At 41.2% G+C, this 18,510-nt stretch overlaps 1 protein-coding gene across 3 annotated transcripts in view; it reads right to left on the minus strand.

Moving 5' to 3' along the window:
* The window catches only part of mfge8 (milk fat globule EGF and factor V/VIII domain containing), a 60,328-nt gene that overhangs the window by 31,261 nt on the left and 10,557 nt on the right, over nucleotides 1-18,510 (minus strand). For 2 of the 3 annotated variants that reach the window (XM_062962999.1, XM_062963000.1), the window contains exons 2-4: nucleotides 6,927-7,052; nucleotides 4,915-5,040; nucleotides 4,210-4,323 (exon numbers count right to left, since the gene is read on the minus strand). In XM_062962999.1, the coding sequence (XP_062819069.1) occupies nucleotides 4,210-4,323; nucleotides 4,915-5,040; nucleotides 6,927-7,052 (366 nt within the window). The remainder of the gene's footprint in view (nucleotides 1-4,209; nucleotides 4,324-4,914; nucleotides 5,041-6,926; nucleotides 7,053-18,510) is intronic. The other variant, XM_062963001.1, reaches the window with a different exon arrangement.

Genomic DNA, 18,510 nt, shown 5'->3' on the forward strand with positions numbered 1-18,510 from the left:
ACACTTGGGAAGTGTTCGACTTGTGATTTTGTGAAACGAAATCCAGCATATCTATCTTGTTTGCTGTGTCATACAACGTCGTTGTGTCAATAATAATAATAATAATAATAATAATGGTTGTAAGAGAAGAAGAGACCCCTTGGGTCATTTAGCCCAACCCCCTTCTGCCCTTGTGCCGTGGGGGCCGGATAAATAGCTTCGATGGGCCGCATCTGGCCCCTGGGCCTTAGTTTGGGGACCCCTGACTTAGACCATCCGGGCAAATGACCAATATGCAGGCTGTTTCAGCAGAAAGAGAAAGAGATGTGGCAGGTTGGTAGCAAAATTTAGCTGCTCGTATTGTGACTTGTCATCCCTGCTATGAGGGCTGTTATCTATCCATCTCTCACCAACGTGAGAAGGTTCTATAACAACATTCCAATTTGGGGACAAATGAGGTGAAACGATAAAGGGCTTTGTATTCTAAAAAGTGTTGTGCAAAATACACAAAACAATACAACACTCTTCTGTGTTTTTGCTTGTTTGTATGTTCCTCTCTGCATTAAACAGTCATCTGAGGAAAGAGATCTCTTTCATGTTTACAAATAATAAACAGAAGCACACACAAACGCCTTCTCTTGCTACAGGGCTGGATTTGCCCCACTCATTGGGATGCGGGACCAAAACTGCTCGACAGGGACTCAGTGCCTGGAACACGGATATCCCACAAGCCTGCCTTTTGCCATTCCTGCATGGCAAACCGTGAAAAATGCTGAATCGCTAGAACTTGTCCAGCGGAGAGAGAGCAAAATGATCAAAGGTCTGGAATTCCAACCCTATGAAAGGCAGCCTAGGGATATGTTTGGATGGCAGAAAAGAAGGCTGAGAGGGGACATGGTTGCTGTTTAAATATTTGGAAGGATGTCCCATTGAGGAGAAGGCAAGCTATTTTTCTGCTGTTCCAGAGACTAGGACAGGGGTCCTCAAACTTTTAAAGCAGAGGGCCGTCCCACAATCCTTTAGACTGTTGAGGGGCTGAATTATCATTTGGAAAAAAATACGAACAAATTCCTGTGCACACTGCACATGTCTTATTTGTAGTGCAAAACAACAACAGCAATGAAAGCACAATACAATCTTTAAAAATGAAAACAATTGTAACCAGCATAAACCTATCAGGATTTCAATGGAAAGTGTGGGCCTGCTTCTGGCCAATGATATAGTCTAGTTAATTAGGATTGTTGTTGTTGTTGTGTGCCTTCAAGTCATTTCAGACTTTGGGCAAGCCTAAGTCTAAAATTATTTATTTATTTATTTACTACATTTATTTACTACATTTATATCCCACCCTTCTCACCCCGAAGGGGACTCAGAGCAGCTGTATGTACATACAATATATTATATTAGCATAGCACAATATTAGCATTATATATTACTATATTGAACTATACCACTATACTGTAATATTATATGTAATATATAACATATAATTAATATTATTATATGGTATTATTATTAGTTGAGGGGTCCCTGGTGGCGAAGTGTGTTAAAGCGCTGAGCTGCTGAACTTGTGGACCAAAAGGTCCCAGGTTCAAATCCTGGGAGCGGAATGAGCGCCCACTGTTAGCCCCAGCTCCTGCCAACCTAGCAGTTCGAAAACATGCAAATGTGAGTAGATCAATAGGTACCACTCCGACAGGAAGGTAAGGGCGCTCCATGCAGTCATGCCAGCCACATGACCTTGGAGGTGTCTACGGACAACGCCGGCTCTTCAGCTTAGAAATGGGGATGAGCACCAACCCACAGAGTCGGTCACGACTGGACTTAACGTCAGGGGAAAACCTTTACTTTACTGTTATTATTAGCATTATATTGTATAACATTATAATATTTTATCAATATTATATGTATATACTATATATTATATTATTAAAACTGATATAAAAATATTATATTATAAAACTGAAGGTGGGGGCCAGGTAAAGGACCTTGGAGGGCCGCATCCGGCCCTCGGGCCTTAGTTTGGGGACGCCTGGACTAGGATATGGATCAATGGATTCAAATCACACAAAAAGACATTCCACCTGAATACAAAGAAGAACTTCCTGATGGTAAAAGCTATTCAATATGGAGTGGAGATTCCGTCTCTGGAGGTTTTTAAAAAGAGGTTGGGTGGCCATCTGCCAAGAGTGCTTTGATGGTGTATTCCTGCATAGCAGAATGGACGTGAGCTGGATGACGCTTGAGACATCTCTATTGATCCCTTCCTGCGGATGTAACTCAGGCGCCTGTTTGTCGAGTTTTAATGGATTATTTTCAATTGGTGCACTCTGAGGATGCGGACAGGATCCTTAGAGAAGCGAGACCCACCACGTGCATCCTTGTAAATCAGATTAGCTCCCACCCTTGCCTCATTCCGAAAATATTTGAAAACCTGTTTTTTTCAAGCCACCTTCGATTAAGATGGGCAATTGTCCAAGTCCCTACCCCTACCTTTATCCTAGCTTCTGCATTTTTATCACTGACCTATGTCATCAGTACTCCTAATACAGTAGAGTCTCACTTATCCAACATAAATGGGCCCGCAGAATGTTGGATAAGCGAATGTGTTGGATAATAAGGAGGGATTAAGGAAAAGCCTATTACGTTAATGTGGGATTTGTGTATAGATAATGTTTAAATGAAATTTGTGTCTTGCCAGTATTGCATACTGATTGCATCATCCAGAGTGTACTATAGTCTGTAAAGAGTTAATTGCTGAGAAGCTGTGTTGACCTTGATGTGTGGCTGGAACTGGGGAGTGTCCAGACACAAGTGTGTATGCATTACTGATTATACATCAGTTCAGTTCTGTTCTGTCTGCCTAGAGTGAGTCCTGTGTCTATTGTCTGCAAGTCTGTTTGTCTTGATTATTACTGAAGTCAGTAAAACTTTGTATATAGTTTTGCCATCGTCTCTGATGTCTCTTCGTTCTGCGTTCCTCTGACTCCATCCAACTGCTGCTGCGCTGCAATTACTCTGACATATTAAACATCAAGTTAAATATGATTTTACAAATGAAGCACCAAAACATCATGTTAGACAACAAATTTGACAGAAAAAGTACAGTAGAGTCTCACTTATCCAACATAAATGGGCCAGCAGAATGTTGGATAAGCGAATATATTGGATAATAAGGAGGGATTAAGGAAAAACCTATTAAACATCAAATTAGGTTATGATTTTACAAATTAAGCACCAAAACATCATGTTATACAACAAATTTGACAGAAACAGTAGTTCAATACGCAGTAATGCTATGTAGTAATTACTGTATTGACAAATTTAGCACCAAAATATCACGATGTATTGAAAACATTGACTACAAAAATGTGTTGGATAATCCAGAATGTTGGATAAGCGAGTGTTGGATAAGTAAGACTCTACTGTAGTTCAATACGCAGTAATGCTATGTAGTAATTACCATATTTACGAATTTAGCACCAAAATATCACGATGTATTAAAAAATATTGACTACAAAAATGCGTTGGATAATCCAGAACGTTGGATAAGCGAGTGTTGGATAAGTAAGACTCTACTGTAGTTCAATACGCAGTAATGCTATGTAGTAATTACTGTATTTACGAATTTAGCACCAAAATATCACAATGTATTGAAAACATTGACTACAAAAATGGGTTGGATAATCCAGAATGTTGGATAAGCGAGTGTTGGATAAGTACTGTAGTTCAATACGCAGTAATGCTATGTAGTAATTACTGTATTTACGAATTTAGCACCAAAATATCACGATGTATTGAAAACATTGACTACAAAAATGGGTTGGATAATCCAGAATGTTGGATAAGCGGGTGTTGGATAAGTAAGACTACTGTAGTTCAATACGCAGTAATGCTATGTAGTAATTACTGTATTTACGAATTTAGCACCAAAATTTCACGATGTATTGAAAACATTGACTACAAAAATGTGTTGGATAATCCAGAACGTTGGATAATGCTGGATAAGTGAGACTCTACTGTATATTGCACAACTATAATTTTATTCTTTTGCCCAAAGATTGAAGACCATTATGTTATCCTTGGCTACTGTCTACACCTTTATTGTGTGATGTTGTTTTTATAGTCTTGATGTATTAATTCGTTGAAATTGATTTGTATCTTATGTTGTTGTATTGTATTGTTTAAGACTTCCTCTGAAACAATCGCTGTGGTCAACCAGGAACTTACGGATATGGCAGGTCTTCCCAATGTAGGGTGAACTACATTTGCAGGCATAGTCGCCATTAAGATCCAAGCAGATGCCTCCATTCTTACAGGGCTGCGATGCACATTCATTCATATCTGCAGCCAAAAGCAAGACAAACCAGCACTGACATTTGAGTCTTAAAAATGCTGAATCCCACATACAGAAAAAATAAGGGAATTTATTCATAAATTTCCTACTTGATAGATGCAAATATCTTTCGGGTTGCTTAGGTCAACAATGAGGTGGGGCTATATATATATTTTTTTTATTGTCATGTGCTCACCCAAACGGGCTGGCTTTGAACTCATGACTTCTTGGTCAGAGTGATTTATTGCAGCTGGCTCCTAACCAGCCTGCGCCACAGCCCGGCCCCTTTTAAATAATCTGGATTTTATATGGCAGTGTATAAGGGGCCTCACTAAACTACAAATCCCAGGATGCCACAGGATGAAACCATGGCAGTTAAAATGGAATAACTGCACTACAAGTGAGTCGTGTGAATGGGCCCTTGTCTTGCAAGCTTCCTAAAGGTTCCCAGTTGCCGCCTGTTAGAAATGGGATCCTGTTCATCTCCCAGAATGCCCAGTTGGCATGACCAATGGTTGCCATACTTTGGCAGTCCAAGAACAGGAAGAGCTGTTCTTCCATACCCACAGCCATTGCCCTCAGCAACATCCAACACTCACTCTTCTGGCAAAGTTTGCCGTCATAGCCTTCGGGGCACCTGCAGATGTATTCCGTGAAGACATCTCCTCGGTTGGGAACCAGTTCACACACCCCGCCGTTCTGGCAAGGATTGGGGTGGCAGGGCCCTGGGGAGAGGTCAGGCAGGAACATTAGACATTTATCACCATATAAAATGTATAAAAGGCAACATTAAATTCACCAACATGAAGACATAAAGGCATACACATACATACATTATGTGAGTTCCCATTCAAGCATGTAACTTGATCCAACATTAATCTGCCAACTGGCAGCTGTTGCTCATGGTATTGGTATCTGTAATGAAGTGTGAATTTTTAGTTTACAGATGTTATGTTTAATTGTGTGTTTGTGTTTTTAAAAGGGTCAGTATTTCAGTTACTGCATCTCTGCACTCAGAGGCTGGTTGCCATGGAGAAGTAGACGGAGCCAACTGCTGGTTTGTTGAACAAGTGCAGAGTTTTTTTTAAAAAGCAGTTAGTCTGTGCTCTGATGAGGCACAGGGAAGACTGATCCTAGGTTGAAGGGATCAGGGAAGCTCAATTGCTTATTTTTGAGTCAGTTTAAAATAAGTTTGGTGACTTATTTAATGTAGTCTGTGTCCTGATAAGGAACAGAGAATCTGTGATTGTATATCACAGGGTGACTGCGGTTTAAAAGCAGTAGAGAAAGAAGTGACATTTTAGGAAGTTTGAATCACCTCATTCTAATATTGCAACTGTTAACTAAAGTGCCTCTGAGTGAGAAATAATTTTGTAGCCACTAAGCTCTGTGCCTGAATAAACTTGTTATTGTTCCTCAAACATCTAAGCCTCTGTTGCATAAACTGAGTTGTGTTACCATCTAAAGTAAATAAGAAGAAGAAAGAAAAACTAAATTTAAAAGGTCTCCTCTCTGAGTATTTAGTGGCTGCATCTTTCCACAGTGGTGTCAATCGTTAATAGCTCCTTTACAATTGGTGGCAGCGTTAATAAAGACTTTACCAATTGATGGCACCGTCTTTGCCATCCTTCCTCACTTACCCGTTCACTCACCAGACGGGTTCTGGTTTTGCCATTGCTGCCTTTGCCGCTAAGACCCGGCCCCGGTGAGTGAGTGTGAGAGTGAGGGAGGGCAGGTGAGTGAGAGAGAGAGAGGGCAAGCGAGGGACAAAGATGCAGCGGCGGCAGAACCAGGACCCAGTGTCCTGTTTTGTCTTTCAAGAACAGCCTTAAGACACTGTGGTAAGTAAATGAAAACTGCTTTACTGCAGCAAAAACATAAAGTACAGAACACTCAGGGGAATAATGCAAAAGGAAGCAAGGAAGTCTTAGGGCAAATGCAGTTCTTAGTCTCTGATACAAATCAAATAGCAGTCTTACTTCAGACAAAGAAACAGCAATGAATCCAGATGCAGACTCGGAGCAGGCACACGGGGAGCGAAAGCATTAGTCAGTTTCTTACCAGCAAGATCTGGCTGCACCTGCTTCTGCTTTATAGCCCTGAGTCCCCTCACAGCTGCTAGGGCAGTTCCTAATTATTCAGTTGCATTTCTGGCAGCTATCCTAGCTGAACGATGTCTCTGCTCTGTTTTCTTTCGCCTCTCCTGAAATGTGGGTACTTGCAAAATCTCCTCTTCAGATTCCAACTCATCCTCAGATTCATGAACACTTTCCTGCTCCCTTTCCTCTTCTGAAGAAGAGGAATCCCTAACATCCGGCACGGTGAGTGAGTGAGAGAGCGAGGGAGGGCAGGTGAGTGAGTGAGAGAGGGAGGGCAAACGACAAATATGCAGCAGTGGTAGAAGCAGGAGCCTGGCCACCTCTTCCAGGCTCCTGCTTCTGCCGTTGCTACTGAAACAAAACCAGACTAGACTAATATAAAGCAATCATGTTCGTCTGACTCCACCCAAAAATGCTACTGACTCCGATCCCACCACTCCAACTCAGGCCCTCCTGCCCTGAGAGAAAGATAAGGGAAGAATGCAATAAACAGGAGGGTAATAGAAACAAACCTTTCTCGGTCTCGTTGCAATTGATCCCACTGAATCCCTCGGCACAAATGCAGAAGAAAGGAGAGTCGTCGATACCGGTGAGGCAGGTCCCTCCATTCAGACATTGATTCACTTCACAGGAATCACCTGGAAAACCAAGGGCACAGGTCAACATGGCCAACACTTACACAAAAGAGGGAATCGTCCTGTCTCCTCTCTTTCTTAGATAGAAGAAAGGAGTAACTCAGAATAATGTTATCTAGCCCAGCATCTGGGTATATGCATACCCCGTACAGGCAAAGTTGCAATAAAAACTCACTTGCGGGATCAGGGAAGATTGGTCGAATGCATGAATCACCAAGTCACAGAATCCTACAACTAGAGGAGGCCACCAAGGCCATTTAGTCCAAGCACACAATAAAAGATGCCCAGCCAATCTCTGTGGAATGATCTCCAAAGGAGGAGAATCCACCGCTTTCCATTTCACTTATGAGTTCTGAACAGCCTTTCCTACCCAGTACCTTCCAGACATGTTAAACCATAACTTGCACCACCTGATCTATTCTCTATTCCATATACGAGAGTTGAATGAAAAGTAATGCCTCCACTTTCGTTACTTGGGTCTGGATGGGAATATTTTAATAAATCAAACGCCGAAATAATTCTTAGAATGTGCTCTTTAATTACCACTATTCACTTTTCCACACCATTACCAGACAATTGGATACATTTCTGCCAACGATGAACAAGTTTTCTGAAGCCGTCACAGAAGAAGTCGACACTCTGTTTTTGCAACTAACGTCTCACAGGACCCATCGGGCACAGATCTTCCGATAGCCAAGCAACCCACATGTCCTTGTGAAATGCCGATTATGCTTGAAATTTCTCTCTGAGTGATACGACAATCATCCTGAATCAATCTATCAATCTTTTGCTTGTGAAACTCGATGGTTGCTGTCACAGGACGTCCAACTCCTGTGACAGCAGGAGGCTGGGCTGTGGCGCAGCTGGCTAGTAACCAGCTGCAATAAATCACTACTGACCGAAAGGTCATGAGTTCAAAGCCCGGGTCGGGTTAAGCCCCCAACCATTAAATAGCCCGGCTTGCTGTTGACCTATGCAGCCCCGAAAGACAGTTGCATCTGTCAATTAGGGAAATTTAGGTACGCTTTATGCGGGAGGCTAATTTAACTAATTTACAACATATTAAAACTGCCAGCAAAACACGAGGAATTGAATGAGGAAGTACAGCCACCACTGGACAGTGAAACAACAGCTCCCCCTGTGGCCGGAATGGTGAAGCTGGAAAAAAAAGGTAAATGCCTCTGTGTCTGTCTATATATGTTGTTTGTCTGTTGGCATTGAATGTTTGCCATATAAGTGTTCATTGTAATCCGCCCTGAGTCCCCTTCAGGGTGAGAAGGGCGGAATAAAATACTGTAAATAAATAAATAATAAATAAATAAACTCTTTGTTTGTCATGCAAGTCAGATGTTCCCACCTCAACATCTTTAAACTTACTCGCTCAATGACACACAGTATTCACATCAACACAATCAGCATGAACAGCTTGCATTCTCTCTTTAATCTCCTTTGGGGTGACACCTTCTGCAGTCAAGAATTCAATGACTGCTCGTTGCTTAAGTCGCATTGACCGACCGTCTGCGCAGGGTTCCATACTTTGCACTTTAACAACACAACCGTTCAATGCAAAGGCTTCCCGCCAAACGGAACTGTAGAGGAGAGTCTACTGAACAAGCCAGGACCTGCCGCAGACCAGGACTGCCATCTGTTGAGGAGTTACGAAGGTGGAGGCATTACTTTTCATTCAACTTTCGTGTGTGTGTGTGTGTGTATGTGTGTGTGTGTGTGTGTGTTCCAGCTTTATACCAAGGAGCACTAGGTGATTTAGATTCCTTCCGATAAGGGTAGTCCACCTGATGGGATTCCCAGTCCAATAGCTGTGAAATCTCAGTCCACCCTGCTAACTACACTATTTCTCCATTCAATTGACATGTTTGGTAGAAATAATGGGATGTATAGTGCAACACAGCTAGAAGATACCAAAACTGGTGAAGACTTTGAAAGAACAAAATCCCCCCTCTCTATCCGGTGTCATGTTTGCCATGGCGGCCAATCAGACGCATCTCAGGAGCCCAGAGCCAAAGCACAGGAAGAACCATATCCTTATCTCATTCTTCCCCAGCAGCCGGTACTCATAAGATATCTCTGATCGGAGAGTTTGCACACAACCATCAGGATGAACAGTCATGGACAACCTGATCCTCCAGTCTAATCCCCTTCCAAAGCTAGCTAAGCTGGTAGCTGTCACCACATCCTTAGATGAGCCCGTAGAACTAAATCATCATCAAAACTATGTTGGCACAAATGTGGCGAAATTGGCTCTTTTATGCACATGTGGTGGGACTGGAATAAGATGCAAAAATGTTATAATAACGTAAGGAAAGAGATGGAAGAACGAACAGGGCAAAAAGCAGAGCGGAATAAAAGGGAATATTTGATTCAGAAAATCGACGGCAAGGGAAACACCAACAAATGGGTAGATAATATCATAAAATATACGATTGAAGGAGCTCAAGCAACTTTGAATACAGTAGAGTCTCACTTATAAACGGGCCGGCAGAACATTGGATAAGCAAATATGTTGGATAATAAGGAGGCATTAAGGAAAAGCCTATTAAACATCAAATTAGGTTATGATTTTACAAATGAAGCACCAAAACATCATGTTAGACAACAAATTTGGCAGAAAAAGTAGTTCAATACGCAGTAATGCTATGAAGTAATTACTGTATTTATGAATTTAGCACCAAAATATCACGATATATTGAAAACACTAGCTGTGCCCGGCCACGCGTTGCTTTGGCTAGGACTTAATTTTTCTTTTCTTTTTGTTGTATGAACGTAGAGGCGTGGATGAGAGGTTGTGCTGTCCATTTTCGAGGTTGTGGGGCATTTAGTTTAGTTGTTTTGTCCGGTGCCATGATTCCATTACCCTTTTATATATATAGATTGACTACAAAAATGTGTTGGATAATCCAGAATGTTGGATAAGCGAGTGTTGGATAAGTGAGACTCTACTGTATTTAGCAGACTGTATGCTCCAGCATATTTTTGAAAGGGGGTGAAATACTGCATCTCGAAATGAGGAACTCTGATAGCTAGAGGAAAAGGAAAAAGACTGAATCAAACTCCCTTCATGATCGATTAGGTCAAATAATACTCAAATTGAAGATACTACTCTTTATTTTATCTATTTACAGTATTTATACCTCGCCCGTCTCACCCGAAAGGGACTCAGAGCGTCTCACACACATATGGCAAACATTATATGCTGATTATTCCATTAACAAGGACAGACAACACAAACAGGGAAAGGCAGTTTTTCCCATCTTATTTCCGGCATCTTGGAGGCTGTGCTCAACTCCAGCCAAGGGGGTTGCTGTCACTCCATCTTCCATGCCGAGGAGCTTTCCTCCAATCAATGCCCTTAAGGGCACCTTTTATTACCTCTCTGCTAAAAGCTGTACCTATTTATCTACTCGCATTTGTGCTTTTGACCTGCTAGGTGGGCAGGTGAGCTGGGGCTGATGGCAGGTGCTCACCACGAACCGGGATTGAACTGCCAACCTTTCAATCTTACTTTTCCCAGTGGGTGGGGGGCAATGGGGAAGGAAGAAAAACTGCTAGGTTGATAAGGGTGGAATTGGAAGTGGTAAGGTTAAGTTAAGGAGACACATTACACTGAGTGAAAATGTAAGAGGAATTTCATTATTGAGATTTGCATTACTCTTCTTGTGTTAACAATAAAATTTGTAATAATAATACAGTCGAGTTTCACTTATCCAAGTTAAACAGGCCAGCAGAAGCTTGGATAAGCGAATATCTTGGATAATAAGGAGGGATTAAGGAAAAGCCTATTAAACATCAAATTAGGTTATACTTTTACAAATTAAGCACTAAAACATCATGTTATACAACAAATTTGACAGAAAAAGTAGTTCAATACGCAGTAATGCTATGTTGTAATTACAGTAGAGTCTCACTTATCCAAGCTAAACGGGCTGGCAGAAGCTTGGATAAGCTAATATCTTGGATAATAAGGAGGGATTAAGGAAAAGCCTATTAAACATCAAATTAGGTTATGATTTTACAAATTAAGCACCAAAACATCATGTTATACATCAAATTTGACAGAAAAAGTAGTTCGATACGCAGTAATGTTATGTTGTAATTACTATATTTATGAATTTCACACCAAAATATCACAATATATTGAAAACATTGATGACAAAAATGGCTTGGATTATCCAGAGGCTTGGATAAGCGGGGCTTGGATAAGTGAGACTCTACTGTACTGTATTTACAAATTTAGCACCAAAATATCACGATATATAGAAAACATTGATGACAAAAATGGCTTGGATAATCCAGAAGCTTGGATAAGCGAGGCTTGGATAAGTGAGACTCTACTGTAATAGTAAAAATCCTGTGGCAGTGAATTCCACAGTTTAGCAATGCACTATTTAGCAATGCCCCTAAACTGCTGAGCTGCTGAATTTGCTGATCAAAAGGTCAGCAGTTCGAATTTGAGGAGTGGGGTGAGCTCCTGCTGTTAGCCCCAGCTTCTGCCAACATAGCAGTTCGAAAACATGCCAATGTGAGTAGATCAATAGGTACCGCTCCGGCGGGAAGGTAATGGCGCTCTATGCAGTCATAATTGTTTTTATCCAATTGCTGCCAGTTCAAAGGCTAAGCTCCGCCCACTTGGTCTCCTAGCAACCCACTCAGCCCAGGGGACAGGCAGAGTTAGGCCTCACTTAGGCCTCTTCCCCACTGCCTATAAAATACAGATTAGCAGATTTGAACTGGATTATATGGCAGTGTAGACTCAAGGTCCTTCTACACAGCTATATAACCCATTTATAATCTTATATTATCTGCTTTGAACTGCATTATCTTGAGTCCACACTGCCATATAATCCACTTCGGTGTGCAGTTGGACACAACTGGACCTAATGTCAGGGGAAAACCTTTACCCTTTACCTTAACTACCACCAATTTCTCAATACTTTATTTCCCATACCACCATACTTCGCCACAGCAACGCGTGGCCGAGCACAGCTAGTATATATATGTATTTAAAAAGAGTAAAAGAATATATAAAAGGGGTGATAAGTCCTTCCAATCGTCTTTGTGGTGTAAAAATTATTTCTTTCTTCTTCTATTTATTCTTTAATAATCTAATTGTTTATGTCCAAAAGCGGTGATAATCTATTTGCATTGTCCATTTTAATTATTCAGTCCTCTTCTGTTTCTATATTGCCCATTTTACTTTGTTGATTTTTAGCCACTCGATGAAGGGGGACCAATCCGTCTCCTTTATAATCTTCCCTTGTGATCTTGAGAGAATCCCTGCCAATTTGTCCATATTCATGATAACTACTACTTTCCCTATCCATTCTTTTTTCTCCAGAATAGAACCCGTGCTCCATGACCTGGCATATACAAATTCTTGCCGCAGTGGTAAGATATGCAAAAAGTTTATCTATGTTTAATGTCCACTCGAAATTAATCATTCCAAGCAGGAAATGGTCCGGGTTTAAGGGTATTTTGTGCTGCAAATTTTTTTTGGATTGATTCGTGTATTTTTTTCCAAAATATTATGGCTTTATCGCAATTCCACCATAAATGGTAGAAGGTTCCTTCATTCTTCTCACATTTCCAGCATTTATAATTTGTATTTTTTTGAAATTTTGGCCATTTTCCGTGGAGACATATACATGTCATCATGTGCATCATTTTAAACAATTTTATTTTAGCTCATAAGCGTATGTGTAGTTAATTTTCTTGGTCCACATTGTTTCCCATTCATTTACTCCTACTGTTCTTCCAATATTTTTTGACCATTTAATCATACATTCTTTTACCGTTTCTTCCTCTGAACTCCACTCTAGAAGTACTTTATAGGTTTTTGCTATGATCCGTTTCTTGCTATGAATTATTTTGTCCCATATTGAGTCTTTTTCCATGAAACCATTTTTTTTGTCTTCTTTAAAATAGTCTTGTATTTGTTTGTGTTGGAACCAAGAAATTATGTCAAATTTGGTTTTTAATTTCTCTATACTTTTTAATTCCCAGTTTGAATTATTTCTTTCTAGTAAGTCCTCGTATGTTGGCCATATATTCCACCTTAATTCTCTTCTTTGACATGCCTCAAACGGTGATATCCATAGTGGTGTTTTATTGTAGAAATTTGTTTTCCTATCTTAAGGAGAGAGGAGCCCCGGTGGCTCAGTGTGTTAAAGCACTGAGCTGCTGAACTTGCAGACCGAAAGGTCCCAGGTTCAAATCCCGGGAGAGGAGTGAGCACCCGCTGTTAGCTCCAGCTTCTGCCAACCTAGCAGTTCGAAAACATGCCAATGTAAGTAGATCAATAGGTAGATAAGATAATGGTGCTCCATGCAGTCATGCCAGTGGCCACATGACCTTGGAGGTGTCTACGGACAACACCGGCTCTTCAGCTTAGAAATGGAGATGAGCACCACCTGTAAGAGTCGGACACAACTAGACTTAATGTCAAGGGGAAAACCTTTTTTTTTCTTTTTCTCTTTTGATCTGGTAGCAGAATAACAAAGAATACAGTACCCGCCCACCATGACTACCCACCTGACCTCAATTGTCTGGGGAAGGGTTGAGTAGGAATTAAGGCATTGGACCGGGCTGTGTAACTTCCATTAGCTTAAGCCTACTCCTCTGAGCATGATTGCTCATGCGTCTTTTTATAGAAGGTTAATCTCCCTCCTTCCCTCTCTCTCTTGCTGCCACTCCAGAGCAACAAGCCAAGCTGAAATCAGGCCCCAAGGCGGGAGGGAGTTCAAAGTGCCTCTGCAGGGCCTGCAGCCAAGGCTGGGAAGGAGCAAAAAGGCTCAGGCATCGGGATTGCTTTCAACCCAGGTTGTGGGAACACCTTGCTGGGCCAACCAGGAAAGGCACAGAAGTGTCCGTTTCAATAAATGTGCTCTGGAAGCCAGCAGGCCTGCGTGCGACACAGTTCCACACAATTACAAACAAACCAAACGAAATAAATGTCATATTGGATGGCCACAGAATCCTTTTTTGAAAAGAAAATTCCCCTCCTTAAGATAGGTAAAGGTAAAGGTTTCCCCTGACGTTAAGTCCAGCCGTGACCGACTCTGGGGGTTGGTGCTCATCTCCATTTCTAAGCTGAAGAGCCGGCGTTGTCCATAGACACCTCCAAGGTCATGTGGCCACTGGCATGACTGCATGGAGCACCATTATCTTATCTACCTATTGATCTACTTACATTGGCATGTTTTCGAACTGCTAGGTTGGCAGAAGCTGGAGCTAACAGCGGGTGCTCACTCCTCTCCCGGGATTTGAACCTGGGACCTTTCGGTCTGCAAGTTCAGCAGCTCAGTGCTTTAACACACTGAGCCACCGGGGCTCCTCTCTCCTTAAGATAGGAAAACAAATTTCTACAATAAAACACCACTATGGATATCACCGTTTGAGGCATGTCAAAGAAGAGAATTAAGGTGGAATATATGGCCAACATACGAGGACTTACTAGAAAGAAATAATTCAAACTGGGAATTAAAAAGTATAGAGAAATTAAAAACCAAATTTGACATAATTTCTTGGTTCCAACACAAACAAATACAAGACTATTTTAAAGAAGACAAAAAAAATGGTTTCATGGAAAAAGACTCAATATGGGACAAAATAATTCATAGCAAGAAACGGATCATAGCAAAAACCTATAAAGTACTTCTAGAATGGAGTTCAGAGGAAGAAACGGTAAAAGAATGTATGATTAAATGGTCAAAAAATATTGGAAGAACAGTAGGAGTAAATGAATGGGAAACAATGTGGACCAAGAAAATTAACTACACATACGCTTATGAGCTAAAATAAAATTGTTTAAAATGATGCACATGATGACATGTATATGTCTCCACGGAAAATAGCCAAAATTTCAAAAAAAATACAAATTATAAATGCTGGAAATGTGAGAAGAATGAAGGAACCTTCTACCATTTATGGTGGAATTGCGAGAAAGCCAAAATATTTTGGAAAAAAATACACGAAAAATCAAAAAAAAATTGCAGCACAAAATACCCTTAAACCCGGACCATTTCCTGCTTGGAATGATTAATTTCGAATGGACATTAAACATAGATAAACTTTTTGCATATCTTACCACTGCGGCAAGAATTGTATATGCCAGGTCATGGAGGACAAGTTCTATTCTGGAGAAAGAAGAATGGATAGGGAAAGTAGTAGATATCATGAATATGGACAAATTGGCAGGGATTCTCTCAAGATCACAAGGGAAGATTATAAAGGAAACGGATTGGTCCCCCTTCATCGAGTGGCTAAAAATCAACAAAGTAAAATGGGCAATATAGAAACAGAAGAGGACTGAATAATTAAAATGGACAATGCAAATAGATTATCACCGCTTTTGGACATAAACAATTAGATTATTAAAGAATAAATAGAAGAAGAAAGAAATAATTTTTACACCACAAAGACGATTGGAAGGACTTATCACCCCTTTTATATATTCTTTTACTCTTTTTAAATACATATATATACTAGCTGTGCTCGGCCACGCGTTGCTGTGGCGAAGTCTGGTGGTATGGGAAATAAAGTATTGAGAAATTGGTGGTAGTTAAGGTAAAGGGTAAAGGTTTTCCCCTGACATTAGGTCCAGTTGTGTCCAACTGCACACCGAAGTGGATTATATGGCAGTGTGGACTCAAGATAATGCAGTTCAAAGCAGATAATATAAGATTATAAATGGGTTATATAGCTGTGTGGAAGGACCTTGAGTCTACACTGCCATATAATCCAGTTCAAATCTGCTAATCTGTATTTTATAGGCAGTGGGGAAGAGGCCTAAGTGAGGCCTAACTCTGCCTGTCCCCTGGGCTGAGTGGGTTGCTAGGAGACCAAGTGGGCGGAGCTTAGCCTTTGAACTGGCAGCAATTGGATAAAAACAATTATTCCTCTCCCTCTAATTAGGACTTTATTTTTCTTTTCTTTTTGTTGTCTGAACATAGAGGCATGGATGAGTGGTTGTGCTGCCAAGTTTAGTGTTTCTGGGATGTGTAGTTTTGTTGTTTTGTCCTAGGCCGAAATTTCATTACCCTTTATATATATATATATAGATATTTTCTTTTTTACATTTTTTGTCTCTTCTTTTTTCAATATTTTTCTATATTTCCTACTTTCCTTTCTACTTGGATTGCTCCCCCACTTTTATGTAAAAAAAAATCTATATTTTCTTTAATAATTTTTTTAAAAAAAAAAAGATAGGAAAAGGCTCATTTGTTGATACTCTCTGTGCTGATATCCTATCAGCCAAATCTGTGGCGAATTTCAGTGTTTGGGTTTAAAGATAATGAGGGTTCATTGGCAGACTCGTGAATTCTGCTTGTGACACAAGGGCAGACAAAGAGCCTCTTTCAATGCAATGGTCAAAGGCAATTTTGGACAGATTCTTCCAGATTACAGTCTAGTGCTGGATGGAGCCAAAGGCAAAAGGGTGGCTCCAAACATACTTTTTTTACCATGTCAGAAGCGACTTGGGAACATACTACAAGTCGCTTCTGGTGTGAGAGAATTGGCCATCTATAGAGACATTGCCCGAGCATGCCCAGATGTGTTACTGAGAAGCTTCTCTCATGTCCCCATAAGCTAGAACTGACAGATGGAAGCTCACCCTGTCTCATGGATTCAAACCAGCAACCTTCAACCAGTTCGAACCTTCAGGTCAGCACAAGGGTTTGACCTATTGCACTACCACGGCTCCTTAGTTACTGCAGGTAACTAAGCCTGAAGAAAAACCTTGGTTGAACCCATCTATATATATAAAAATGTAATGTGCATAATTAGGACCGAGTTAATAACAAAACCATCAGGCCAAATCACACCAAATTTGGCCACAATACTCCTCACTTTACAAGGAGTGACCTTGCAGCTTCAAAGCCTGGCTACTTCATACCTAGGGATTCCATTGTTACCCAACTTGAATACCATTAAATAGCCTTGCAGCTTCAAGGCCTGGCTGCTTCATACCTAGAGGAATCCTTTCTAAGCCACCTTGAATGCCACAAAGAAAAGCCCACTTAGGACGATCCCACAGCAACGCCTGGCCGGGCACAGCTAGTACCAAATAAATGGGAATGCTTCTATTGGTAGGAAAAAGGGCCCGGGCTGTGGCGCAGGCGGGAGAGCAAGCCAGCTGCAACCAGCTGCAATGAATCACTCTGACTAGGAGGTCATGAGTTCGAGGCCCGCTCGGAGCCTATGTTTGTCTTGTCTTTGTTCTATGTTAAAAGGCATTGAAATAAGGTCACCTTTTCTACATTTGCATCCTTGTTCTACAAATGTAATGAGCAAGGGTTGTGCAACTATGTCTTGCAACCATGCTGTGTTATTTTGTGCACTACAGCTTTTGCATTTTTATGTTGCAATGTTAATGCATTTTAAAATAATGGGGATCACTTCTTTGTGACTCTGTTTTGGGCACAATTTTGAGGAAGTCTTGCATCTTCAAGGCTTGTAGAAACAATTTAAAATGCGCCCGGGCTGTGGCGCAGGCTGGAGAGCAAGCCAGCTGCAACCAGCTGCAATGAATCACTCTGACTAGGAGGTCATGAGTTCGAGGCCCGCTCGGAGCCTATGTTTGTCTTGTCTTTGTTCTATGTTAGAAGGCATTGAATGTTTGCCTATATGTGTAATGTGATCCGCCCTGAGTCCCCTTTGGGGTGAGAAGGGTGGAATATAAATGCTGTAAATAAATAAATAATAAATAAATAAAAGGCACAGGCCTCTGATATACCCAGAGAAGTAGATTAGGAAGCCAAATGGGCTGCATTCTAACCTGTAACATGGTCTGAATCCAACCCTGGTTGGAAAGGGTCCTCAGTTCAATCCCTAACATCTCCAAGTAGACTGAGAAAAACTTCTATCCAAAATCCCAGCGAGCATGCTAGACCATATTGAGGACACTGAACTTTTCCTACTTTTTAAAGTTCCCGATTCAATCCACAGCCATTCAGATGAGATGAGGAAACAAATGCTGGTGGGGGACTTTTGGCAAAGACCCGAAGAGGCGTCTGACATTTGTTCAAATGAGCAAGCAGCCAGAGTGTCAGTCCTTGGAAGCTATAGGACACAATGCAAGCTCACACAGGCAGTTCTGTGGAAACACTTTACTGAAATCCTTCTTGCCAAGATGAACACAAAGCTACTACTAACCCGTTCCCGCCAAGACCCCAGCATAACAAACTACTACTTCCCCCCAGCCCCCCTTCCACATTCACACCTCTCTGTCGATAATCCTTTCCCAGGCTTGAAAACAAGAGCAGACCATAAATCAATCCTCCTAGCCAGATGGCCCTTATCCTTTAGGCCAGGGGTCCCCAAACTTTTTCAGCAGAGGGCCAGTTCACAATCCTTCAGACTGTTGAGGGGCTGAATTATCATTTGAAAAAAAATACAAACAAATTCCTATGCATACTGCACATGTCTTATTTGTAGTGCAACAACA

The sequence above is a fragment of the Anolis carolinensis genome, unplaced genomic scaffold (assembly GCF_035594765.1).
Source record: "Anolis carolinensis isolate JA03-04 unplaced genomic scaffold, rAnoCar3.1.pri scaffold_11, whole genome shotgun sequence".
NCBI lineage: Eukaryota > Metazoa > Chordata > Lepidosauria > Squamata > Dactyloidae > Anolis > Anolis carolinensis.